We start from the raw sequence: 13385 nt of genomic DNA on the forward strand, positions 1-13385 counted from the left end.
GTAGGTTTTACTCAAGCCAATGAGAAAGCAAGAAGAAACTGACCAATTAGAAGAAAGCATTTGACATTGATTATGAGGCTGTGATACCATTGGCCAGCAAACATTGAAACGTTATGCATCTTAACCATAACGTTTCTATCAGATTTAAAAAAAAAAAACAGAAACGGATCGCTACGCTCGGTGGTTTATTCAGTTGTCACAGGAATATATACATATATATATATGGAGTCGTTGCAAACACTTAATATTCCTCGTACAGTATGACTTATATATTTCAAACGCGTGCCGTCCTTACAGGTATCATACTTGACGGCGGAATCCATCCCGACGTCATTCCTTCAGAGACGAAGCTGGAGTTTCAGTTGCGCGCCCCCTTGCGGTCGGACCTGGACGGGCTGGAGGAACAGGTGGTGGCGTGTTTTAAAGCCGCAGCCACCGCGACAGGATGTGAGGTACCCACTTATATGCCGTCACACAGTTACGAATGCGCATGAATTGTTTGAGTCTCCTAATACAGTTTCTTTTTTTGTCTAGAGCACCATTTTACAATTATTTTCCCCAAACAGTGCTCTTTGAGCCTAGCCCACAGTCTTAAAAGTTCATAACGCCAAATTAGAACACATCAGAAAGCACCAGAATACGGCCACGTGCTGGCTTTGTCTGTTTCTAAGGGACCTTAACCTTTGACCTTACCCAGAATTCCAGTGAAACTGGAACTGTGATGTTGCTTATGGACTAATGAGGTTTTGTTTTGAGTGACATTTGAAGGTAATTAACTCATTGCTTGATAGGATGTGATTTCTTCCTTTCAACCTACCCAAATTGAGTCTTAGATTGTATTTTTTTTAGTCTCTACCAGACTCCCGCCTGGCCGAACATGAATTATGGCCAAGTTAGGAATAAAAGCCTAGTAAAAGTTAATTAGCCTAGGAGTGTTGGCCGGCCTGGCGGTCGCAAACTGTTACAGTACTCTTTGGTCATCTAACTCATTTGGCGTGTTTTCTGTCTTATTTGACCAATGCAATTTATACCATTTTCCAGCGACCTCTGGAGTCTTGTAGAGGCTAGTGTTTTGTATTGTAGCTAGGGGTTGCCCTCTTCTAGTGTTTATTGAACTGCCTGATCCTTCTTTAAATGTCATTTTACATCAATTTGTTCTGTATTCACATTATACAACAGCTGGAATACAAGTTCAACAAAGGTCCGGAGTACTATCTCAACGTGCTACAGAACGATACCCTCATCTCGCGTTACGAGGAAAACTCGCGAGACTTGGGGGTGGAATTCTGCACCGACCGGAAGGTGTTTGCCGGAGAGATGTTCTCGGGATCTACCGACATGGGGAACGTGTCACACGTCGTGCCAAGCATTCACCCCGAGTTCTCTATCGGAGATACTGCTGCTACACACTCTGCACTCTTCACAAAAGTTGCAGGTGAGATTTGTGCGTTTTTGGTGACGCCTCAGGGGTGAGCCCAGTGGCATAGTATGATGTGCAGTCTGCAAGAGTTCTTAGAATTATACAGTAATGTGTCTATGAGAATGCGAAATGTACCAATCAGATTAATATTCTAAAAAAGGAAACCTATAATATTAGTCCGGGAACCTATCTCACTCAGTTTTATTCAGTTATAGTTGAAAAAAAAATGTTCTTTTTCGCTGGAGAAATTACCGAGTACACAAATATAAATGTGTAAATAATGTCTCCTCTTCTCACTCCTCGTTTCTCTCTTTCTCTCTCCTAATCTCTCATCTCTCACGTTCGTTCTCGCATAAAGTCCATTTTTCTCTGATCCACTGTCATATGCATTCCTCTCCCGTTCCCTCACTCAATTTCTCTCTCTTTCTTTGTCCCACTCTCTCTCGATCATCTCTTTCCCGTTCGTTCCTTCTCTCATCTTCTCTTTCTCTTTATAATTATCCTTCTTTGCCCCACTTTCTCATTTCTCTCCGGTTCTTTCTCACAATTTTTCTCTCAGCTTCTCTCTCCCATTCTCACGCATCTCCTTCTCTCTCTCTTTCGCTCGCTCGCTCGCTCGCTCCCATTCTCCGTTCCCCTGTCTTTTCTTTTTTTTTCTCTTTCAATGATTCTTGATTATAACCTTCTGCACATGTTTCTTTAGGCGCTCCTGAGGCCCAGCCCTACACTCTGACCCAGGGCAAGGTGCTGGCGAGGATAGCCATAGATGTCATCTGTCAACCTCAACTCTTTAAGAAAATGAAAGAAGACTTCAAACACGATATCGCCAATACGTAGTGCCATGCATGTACCTTTGTCGTGTCAACTTGAAGATAAATTTCTTCCAGCGCAACCACGTACAAAAGCCTTCGTCTTAAACTAGAAATGCCAATAGCCAACGGACGTAAAGCCACTCTCTTATTGGTTGGATCGATAATTGCCATGCTATTATTGGCTGAACTGGTAATTGTGATGGACAGTTATGATTGGTCTATATTTATGTCCCACATGCTAGCGCTTCGACGACTTGTGAGCTGCTATCAACTGATTGTAGACAAGTGAACTGTTCTAACGCCCACCGCTAGGTGGCATTGCTGCAGTGTATTAATAATATTGCGGTGCCAAACGTAACCGCTTCATTCTGCCATAACCTGTTACAGACTGGATGTGACCTCCCGTTTTAGGGAACCTTTGAGAAAATGTATTGTCCTTCCTTGAGAAGTTAAAAGAACATTGACCTCCAATTTGGAGGAAATTTTGAAAGCATTTACCCCCGTTTTAGGGGAAGTTGGATTCATTATTTCCCCTTTTCTCACTACTATTGCAAACAAAACTAGATGCATCGTCATTATTTACTTATGTCAAGTGGGATAATCCATTCCAGAACCAGGGGATTGAAGGTAAAATACTAGTAACTATGATTACAGTCATCTATGGATGAAATGTTATAATAAATATGTCGTAATGACTATGATAACAGTCATATATGGATGAGATGTTATAATGACTATGTTATAATAAGTATGATAACAGCCCTATATGGATCCGATGATATGTTATTTATGGCAGGACTCAACACTTGACGTGAGTCCGTCACAGATATTCAGTGTACAAATACTAATAAACGTATCTTCATTTGATATACATAACCGATTTATTAGCCTAGCCTATAAGAATCATTCTTCTTTTAACATCAGGAATTTCTATGAAAGAATTCTAAAAAAATTATAGAAAGACCTCTTCAGGGAATAATGACTGTACTTTCATGTGTGTGGATGGTGTTCAGTACCAAGGACGGGTGTGTTTACTTGTGTGTGGATGGTGTTCAGCACGAGGGACAGATATGTTTACCTGTGCGTGGATGGTGTTCAACATAAGGGACAGGTGTGTTGACCTGTATGTGGATGGTGTTCAGTACCAGGAACAGGTATGTTTACCTGTGTGTGGATGGTGTTCAGCACGAGGGACAGGTGCATTTGCCTGTGTGTGGATGGTGTTCAGCACCAGGGACGGGTGTGTTGCCTGTGTGTTGATGGTGCTCAGCACCAGGGTCAGGTGCGATTGCCTGTGTGTGGATGGTGTTCAGTACCAGGGACAGAAGTGTTCACCTGTGTTTGGATGGTGTTCAGCACCAGGGACAGATGTGTTCACCTGTGTGTGGATGGTGTTCAGTACCAGGGACAGATGGATGTTTTCACCTGTGTGTGAATGGTGTTCAGCACCAGGGACAGATGTGTTTACCTGTGTGTGAATGGTGTTCAGCACCAGGGATAGATGTTTTCGTATGTCGATGGTGTTCAGCACCAGGGACGGATGTGTTTACCTGTGTGTGGATGGTGTTCAGCACCAGGGACAGATGTTTTTACCTGTGTGTGGATGGTGTTCAGCACCCGGGACAGATGTGTTCACCTGTGTGTGGATGGTGTTCAGCACCAGGGACAGATGTGTTTACCTGTGTGTGGATGGTGTTCAGCACCAGGGACAGATGTTTTCACCTGTGTGTGAATGGTGGTCAGCACCAATGACGAATGTAATTGTGTGCGGAAGCTTTTCAGTACCAAAAGCAGGTCTCTTCACCTTTGTGTGGATGGCGTTCAATGAGAAGGACAGGTATGTTTGAAAGTGCGTGGATTGTATTTAACAAAACGACTGGTTTGTTTGTCTATGTGTGCATTGTATTCAACAATAATGACAGACGTCTATTCATAGACGTTAGCACAAAGAAAAGTCGTGGTCCTCTGTGTTAGGTTGTTTTGTATGTCAGTTATCCTCAATGACAAAGTAGTTATCATCAATTCTGTATTCTTTGTTGCATGTACCAAGCTGACCCATAATAAGAAAAGACAAAAATTTGTAGAACATAACAATGTTGACACAAAAAATACTGCGCTCTGTATACAGATGCATTAGATGGACGGATGGATGGATGGACTGCTCTTTGTCATATCATTATAGATCGGGTCTCTCACATAATTTGATTACTCTTCCAATAGCTTGATTTGTAAAGAGATCTTCACCTGTTTGTTTGATATGTAAACCCCTTCTGTTAGTTGTTGTTCTAATATGTGCCATAATATGCCCAGTGTATCACCTCTGCTTCCAGTGGAAGCGTCGTATAGTAAAATCTCCCGAATATTGCTGCGTACTTTGCCTTCAAGCGTATCGGCAACGTCGCGTACATGTTGCGCCGCCATGCGGAAGGAGGCCGCACTCACCCCATTCTGTTGTCATTAGCGTTTCTTGTCGTTAAAAATGGGAAATTATTAGGCGATAGTGTCGGGTATAGATTACGATCCAATGTTCCAGATCGCTGTCATTAACGAGAGTTGTCGGTGGTAGATTAAAAAGGAGCTGCCGCGCAATGCGTGATGGGAGTCGAGCAGACCAGCTGATCAGCATGATCAAAATGGCGGCCTTTTCGTAGCGATAGCCCGGTATCCAGCCTGGCGTCCATCCCTGGCGTTATCCGGTCGGCAGTCGAACGGACTTCCCTGGAAAGAAGGTTCTTTGTCCAAAGGTAAAGTATACTTCTAGTAAGGCGGTTTTCAGAACATGGCTAAAATAAGGTTCCTTTGTTCTACCGGGACCAGAGTAACCAGACCAGTTTATAAGCTAAAGGTATTTGACAAAATTGTCTTGCATGCTTCAATATTCAGTTTAATTTAGTAGACTCCTTGATGCAGGCCACTCAAAATGCTGAGGAGACCTTTTCAAGTAACAAGTAAGTAAGTTAAGGCACTGAAGTTAGATATTTGTTTGGCTCTCTGGTCCGCATATTGAGATATTTTCCCAGTTTCAATGCATATCACTTGCTTTAGGGGGTTCCAAGAAAAGATGGGCTAGGCTAGGCAGTGCAGGCTACCTCGGCAGGTACTAGTAACCTCCCCATTTTATAGGGCTTTTTCAGTCACATAATCCTCCCCCTAGCAACTAACCGGCCACCATATCACAATAGTGAAGTCTGCCATTTTGGTGTACCAGCTGCAGATTCAGCCCTCCTATGTAGTGAGGCCCTACTGCAACTCTCCATGAAAATTGTAAATATTTCCCGAAACAATGCACAATTTACCTTCAAAAAATTTAGTTTCATAATCGCAGTGTTTTGCCTTGGGGTGGGATGTTGGTTCTGCACCGGCAAAGTGCACACAAATTGGGTAACAGTAAGATTTGTTCTGCGATTCTCCAACAAAGCTGGAACAAACAAACAAAGGGAAACACTATTGTGACGACTCAGGGATAATATTTGATTTCTGCAATACGAAGAGCAGATCTAACTGTGTGTAGTACACATTTCGTATCAGGACAAGGCAGCAAGCGATGGGCTAGTTTCAATGTCCACTTGGTACCCACTTCCGGTGATAGTTAGTGATTAACTCTAGTAGCAGGAAGAGCATATCCCCTAGTCCTCTGATGAATTTCTATGGAACAAAAAGAAGACTACATGATGCTGACTGTGCACTCAAAATGGTCCTGTCTTGACACATGCTAGGTCAGGGATAGATAGGGTTGTTGTGAAAATAATGCTGCTATCTTGCTACCGATAGCAAAGGATGTCCAGAATGATTGTTAGATCCTTGTCAGCTGTTGTGTCCGTCATACTCATAGCCTGCATGAAAATTTTCACCGCTCCTCACCTACACTGTATGTACCCCTTGACCTCTGCATGGGTCGTTGGAGCACCATGACTGTTCCATTGAAAATTCTACGGCATTGAAATTGCACAATGGCCTACAACAAATGTGACTGCGCCATTACCAAAATCAAGCGCCAGTTGAAAACAGTACCCTTTCTATTATGCTTGGTTAATTAGGTGGGTATCAGTACAGGGATTGCAGGGCTCGAAATTAATTTTTGGGATTAGGTGCACTAGTGCACCCAGCTTAAAAAATTGGGTGCACCAACAAAATTTTGGGTGCGCCAGTTAAATTTAAGTAATAACATAATAGTAAAACTTAGTTACAAGCTATCAAATTCTTAAACAAGTACCATGACAGACAGTTTTATTATCTTTCTAACACTTAGATGTCAAGAATATGATGTATACTAGTATACTTTGATATCTTTACATACATGAACCTAAGAAAATACATTGTATTTGGGTGCACCCTGTGCACCCACAGAAGATAATTCTGGGTGCACAGCTCCAATTTTGGGTGCACCTGGGTGCACATGCACCCAGTATTTCGAGCCCTGGACTGTCACAAAATTCTTGTATCACCGGGCAGGAAAAACTGACACGAAAGAGATCAGTTATTCGTCTTATTCTGTCTTTTAAGGGAGATAGTTTGCTGAGTTCGCTAATATTAAACAGTCACCCAGTCATGCCAAAGGAGAAAAAAGGAAGTATGATGAAACAAAATTAACTGATGAATGTTACGCCTTCGTTTTCTATCTGCATGTTAGTTGTTGATAATGAAAATAACTTAAATGTTCTTCCATTGTACAATTTGAACATACACATAATACAGATGGTAACTTGCAACATTGAGACCTCTCAGTAACACATACTAGTACACATGTCTTGCTCTCCAAAATATGATATGGCGCTACTGTACTACTATATTAGTAGGTCTGGACTTGAACCTGATCCTATGAACTGTGGTGTCATCCTGACCTTGGTGTCATATTGGCATAACAATTACTACTTACATGTAGGATGTTTGACCCAGAACCCAGAGGTCCTGGGTTTGAATCCCCTGACATCATGAGTGACATGCCACTGATATTGTGCCCATTGGAAAGGCACTAGACATTACTTTCCTCACTTCACTTAGGTGGAAACTGGTACCTACATGTAACTGTGGTACATCCCTTTGATCATGATAGGAATCCGATGTTAAAACTTAAATGGTGGCCCAGTGTTTGAAGAGAGAGACACCTCGGTCATGTTAAAGAGTCCACCACACAGAGTAGTACCACTACTACTAGTAATTTATGGCATACATGTATTTATTAATCTTGTAGGGTCGTCTCTTCAGTTTTCGAGAAGCTGATTTCCAAGGGAGCCCTTCAAATTAACAGTAATCATATACTGTATAATACATGACATAAATGAAATACAATACTGCATACTCTGTATCTCTCCAAGGAGGTTATATTCAGATCTCTCTTTATTTCTATCTCTCCCTCCCCCTCTTCACTATTACATTTATCTGTCCTCAAAACTTGCAAGAAATTCTGAAAAGCGTGTTTAAATTGTGGAATGGCTCAAACTTAAAATGATAGATCTGCCATGTCAGTGTCAGCAGCAACATTGAAGTTGGGTTCAAAGCAATGTAGCGACTAGCACATCAGTGTGCCACATTAGTCTATTGTACCAGTTTGAAAGTGCAACTCATTGTGGTACACAATAACTGCTTCCATCTTTCTATTTTATATTATTTGGTGTTGCTCAAGTCAATGCAACGCTAGTGTAGGCCACCTCTAGAAACTGAACTAAGGCCATGTTCATATGTAGATTTACATCCTATGGGAACCCCCAAAATGATGCAAGCGTGCGACTAAAACAGTTTGGCCAAAAAATTAGTCTTCATTATGAAATCTAAGTGGCCAGGAAGGTTAGGCAAATGACCAGATATTGAGTATTGAATATAGAACAATAGAAATTATTTTTGTTATTTGAGTCTAATTTTGACATCTTCTTTGTCCATGGAATTGATGTTGGCATACTGAAACATTAGCATAGTATATTTAGAATGTTTTTTTTTTTTTTTTTGCAATTTACCTCATATTTGCAGCAGCTTTGTACGGTTTACATCATGGTTGAATTTTTTTTTTTTAAATGGTGGAAAATTGACTTTTGTATAATACCACAATGTACTAAAGTTGATTGATTCTATGATTGCATGTGGTGAGAAGGAATATTGAAGTAGTGTCAGAACAGTCATAGCTGTAACTTCCTTGTAGGGCTGTGTACCTAGATACCCGTACCTGTATAGTCTGAACTGTACCGGTAAAATAGTCTAGGTACTGGTCCGGACCTGTTCTGTACCTAAACAAACTACATGCAGTAGTGGGTTGTATTGTTATAAGCTTGCAGTTGAAAATTAAGAATTAAACAATGATGACAGTTCATTACTATAACAGTCAGTTGGCTATTTTTATAACTTACATATAGTTGATCAAACTTTTTAGGTACTGTTCAGATCCGAACCTTTACCTTATAAACCTGTGTACTAGTACCTGTACACAGCTCTACGTCCTTGACATACATGTAGGTCAGGCTTCAAATCCTAGTGTACTTGAATATTGATACCTTGCATTGCAATGAGGTGGGCAGCACCTCCTCCTGTTTAAGAAAGAAGGCCACTTCAGCATAAATTGTTTTTGTATTTATCTCTACTAGTGCACAGAAGACATTGATAGTCACTGTAGCTGCCAGCTATACTGCATGGCCACCTTGGCCCCTCCTATGGTAATATCCAAACTGTGATTAACATTGATCCAAAACATTGATGCATCTAATTTATATGGTCAATATTGACTGAAGGAAGCATTACATATGCCAGGGCTCAAAAGACCTTTTACTGTCTGCATACCTGCACTGGTGCAGGTAACATTGAGGATTACCTGCACCAGACAAATTTTGCCTGCAACACTGAATTTAGGAAGTACGGATCTTGCTTCAATTGTTCAGGAACTAATGCTATTTTTTAAATACTTTATGTATGGTAACAGTCAATGCAGCCTGATAACAAACCTGGTTTTTTATATATATACACCTACATCACATTTATGTATAAAATCCAGTACATGGACCAGAAATAACTGCATAGCTCCAACTTCACCTGCATATGCAGGTGGTATTTAGAGCCCTGCATATGCCAAGTGCAGATGAAACAGCACTTTATAATTATAATTATAGACTTATGTTAATTTGGTCAGGCAATGGCTGGAATTGTCTAAGATGTCTAACCTTTAATGTATAGATAGCTAATGTCCCACAACAGATTGTTGCAGTGTTGTACTCCAAGGTGGGACCTGACATTGTTAAGTAATATTTGCATGGCTTGCTGGTCTGTATACCATCTCAGTACTGTACAGGTAACACGTGTATGGCATGTTGGTCTGTTACCAACTAAGTATTGTATCGGTATGATTTGTTTGTCTGTATACCACGTAAATGTAAGTACCGTATATGTAACTTATGCATAGCTTCTTGGTCTGGATACCCGGTAAGTAATGTACAGGTAATGCATGCATGGTTTCTTGATCTAGCTGGACACTAGGTAAAGTACCAAACAGGTAAAATTCGTTTTGGTCTAGAGAAGGGTAAGGTATATCCTGGATACCAGACCCAAGCCCGATCTCAAAAATATCTATGATAGATTTTTTTTTAGATCAGGCTGGGGTCTGGTATCCAGGCTAGGTAAGGTAAGGTACATGTAATGTATTGTACAGGTTCATTACTTAATTTAGCTATCTGAGAACAAGATAAATGCCCTTTACATCTCCATTGGTGACTGGATGTTACAACTGTTTAATCAGAAGTACATCACTGAGAACACTTTTTTCTTTGTATTGAATTGTCCTGTCAGTTCATTCTAGCGATGCTGAAGAAGAGTGATGGATGTCACTTGAAATGTCCAGGACCAGGAGTAATTATGTGTTATTTAATCAAGTTCTAGAGATTGAATTGTATTTGAATATTGTTTACCTGGATGTCTTGCCTTCATAAACGTATTTCTTTTTTTCAGTTCATCGATGTCTGGAAACGTGAACTGGCAGAAGTAGGGAATCAGATTACACAGCAGGAGATGAAGATCATCATGAATCACTGCTGTCTGTCTATATAGAGTGGTCAAACACCAGCTTTAGTTGTTTACAATGTCCTTGGTCTGACTGAAGACTACTGGTCATATAGACAAATATGAAATTGTCAGGTAGATTGGTTAGAAATGGGTGTCCTAATAAATAATAGAATAAGACTGTACTGTGTTGGTTTGTTTTGTTTTCTTTGATGCCAGTCATCTGAGTGACACATGTTTAGGACAAGGTCTCTATAAAACTGTAGCCTGAGTACCATCCTCTGTAGTTACTGCTGGCTCAGTACTTTTGCTTGCTAATCACGGTGGTTAGCAAGGGAAAGTACTGAGCCAGCAGTCACTACAGAAAATGGTACTCAGGCTAATGAAACTGTATAAAGCATATACTGGTAGTGAATGTACAATGAATGTTGTATTTAGCACAATAATTTGTATTCTGCTGATACTAAGTGTAATGTGAGTTTGCTTTTCCAATTGTAGTACTGTATATACATGTATTTGTGATAGTTTGATATGCCATTTAGAAAAAAAAACTAAACGACACCTGTTAACTCTATTGTTTCGAATGCCTTTTTTGTGCAGTGTGTCATATTCATAGGTTCATATTTTGATGCCTGAGTCTGAGAAATGTGCATCCTTGAATCCGTACATCTGCAATCACTGTATATTTGTAAACGCTTGTGACTGTATCTGTAAGCAGCAAGATCTACATTTGTGTATATAGCTACAGTGCATATACTGCCCAATATTGTCCTGAGGAAGGTGACAGATGGTCACTGAAATGTTGGTGTGAAATAAAGAAAGAGTTGTGAGAAAAAGAGCCTCTTTATTTATTCATTTTGATATAATAGGCTCTGGGGTGGATATTGATGGATTGGCCTATTGTCATCATTGATTGACTTTATCTGTATAATATTTGTTAATCTATTTGTATACATGTGTGTGGAGCATGGGTAGATACCAAATTACCTGACCTAATTCTGAAATTTAAACAAAACTGAACAAAGTATAAATGTCGACATTTATATTTAGACATCCTAGCAGGTGATTTGACAGAAAGGGGATAAATAAAGTAAATCTAGATCATATTGCCCCGATCAAATATGATATGACTCTCTATCATATTGGTTCTGTTTTAGGACAATATATTCCATACGTTCCTGAGTTAACCATGAGGTTGGTATAATCAAATGGAAAATTTTGTGCAACATTCTATTATATCACAATTGGTTTGACTTAAGAATCTTCTCACCAAGAACTTCTGTCTTATACTATGTCAACCAGACATGGTCAGGTTCGGATCTGAGCCTAAACCTGGACTAGTACATGTACTTGATTACGCCGAACCCGTATCCACCTCAAGTGTGGAGGTGCATAAATGAACTGGTTATGTGTTTATGTATGTGAATATGTAATTAGTGCGCCAGTAGACGAGAGGGTGGAGAAGGAAGTGCACACCCCTCCTTCACCTTAAAAACCCAAGTGCAGGCCATGCAGACCTAACCCACTCTGTCTGCCTACAATTACTAGTATCTTCCGAGACAGATGGATGCCAACCCAATCAGTGTAGAGTTTTGTAGACATGGTTTGGAAAACGTGCGGAGGTGGGGAGTGCGCCATGAGTTCGACACCAATGACATTACCAAGTAACTTGATAATGATCCATGATTTCAGCATAGCAATTGACATAACGACTTCACAAGCATTTATCAACATTTCAGCCAAATTTAAGAAATCTGATTCTAATAGGAGACATGAAGTCCTACACGTTCTACCCAGAAACCCACGTCCCAACAAACCACATACACCTGTACTGAAGTGCGTTTGTCTTCATCAAACGAAACGGGAGCGGTATTTTAAACATACATCTTTAACCAAAGTATGTAGCGTAATATGTAATCAGTTCAGTTCAGGTCATCCTCATACGAGGTGCTATTAACAATGTCTAACCATGCGTTTCTATCAAGCATGCGTTAGTATGTAATAACTTGTATATTTTTGTTGTTAAAAAGTTTTCCGTTATCCTGCTTGCAAATACCTAGTACATTTATCTTCCCTTGTTTTCCGTGACCACACAACAGTTCAAACCCGTTTCCTTGGAGACATATGAAAAACCAAGACGTTCTAGTTTTGCGCACAGTGAGAGCGCGTTCCGACCGCTATGATCCAAACTTCAAAGGTTTAAAGCTCGAGTAAGATAACTACATGGGAATTCATACAGCAACTAAGGACGATTTTATTGATATATCGACCAAATTTGGAAGAAATCCGGCGTTTCCTTGGAGAGATATGAAAAACCAAGCCGTTCTAGTTTTGCGCAAAGTGAGAGCGCGCTCCGACCGCTTTGTTCCATGGCCAAACTTCAAAGGTTCAAAACTCAATAACCGATTAAGATAACTACATGGGAATTCATACAGCAACTAAGTAAGATTTCATTGATATATTGACCTAATTTGGAAGAAATCCGGCGTATTTTTGGCGAGATATGAAAAACCAAGACGATCCACTTTCGCGTAAAGCGAGGGCGCTGTCCGCCCGCTATGCTCGACATAGACAATTCTAGCTCAATCTGAACCCCACATGACCGAAGTGCGTTTTCGTTCATAAAACGAAAAATAAGCGGTATTTGTCGACGAAATTTTCACCACGGTAGGCTATTGGTCTGATCTATATGTGCCTTTAGCAGTTTTGGTCTTTCTTTGATGCAACTGACGATATAGGCCATCAATCTTTGTTCATTTTTGACCATACTAAACCCGCAAAGTCCGACATCACAAAATTGTGTCGAATAAGGGATGTACATGGTGAAATAGACATATGACTCTGTTAAGGATATTTCTGTGGTATCATCACTTCCTTTGTGATTAATTTCACTCAATTTATTAGGAGAAATTTGAACTTTTATCTATGAACACCGTGCTATAAGTTGTGCAAGAAATAGATTACCAGTATTTTCTAAAATTCAACAGTTCAAAATTCAATAATCATTTAAGATGATTACATGGGAGTTAATACAGCAACTAAGTAAAATTGAATTGATATGTCGACCAAATTTGGAAGAAATCCGACGTTTCTTTGGATAGATATGAAAGACCAAGACGCGTTCTAGTTTTGCGCAAAGTGAGGGCGCGCTCCGACCGCTATGTTCCAAACTTCAAAGG

At 40.3% G+C, this 13385-nt stretch overlaps 1 protein-coding gene and 1 long non-coding RNA gene across 2 annotated transcripts in view; both read left to right on the plus strand.

Annotated features, from left to right (window-relative positions):
* The window catches only part of LOC118422248 (peptidase M20 domain-containing protein 2-like), a 9666-nt gene extending 6561 nt beyond the window's left edge, over nt 1–3105 (plus strand). The window contains exons 6-8 of the mRNA XM_035829766.1: nt 246–452; nt 1180–1435; nt 2124–3105. Coding sequence (XP_035685659.1) covers nt 246–452; nt 1180–1435; nt 2124–2257 — 597 coding nt within the window. The 3' untranslated portion in view covers nt 2258–3105. The remainder of the gene's footprint in view (nt 1–245; nt 453–1179; nt 1436–2123) is intronic.
* Nucleotides 3106–4675: 1570 nt separating this feature from the next.
* On the plus strand, nt 4676–11037 carry LOC118423401. The gene is made up of 2 exons (XR_004832046.1): nt 4676–4976; nt 10156–11037. It is a non-coding gene; the product is annotated as an uncharacterized LOC118423401 (long non-coding RNA).
* Nucleotides 11038–13385: the final 2348 nt, after the last annotated feature.

Source organism: Branchiostoma floridae, chromosome 9 (assembly GCF_000003815.2).
Source record: "Branchiostoma floridae strain S238N-H82 chromosome 9, Bfl_VNyyK, whole genome shotgun sequence".
Classification (NCBI taxonomy): domain Eukaryota; kingdom Metazoa; phylum Chordata; class Leptocardii; order Amphioxiformes; family Branchiostomatidae; genus Branchiostoma; species Branchiostoma floridae.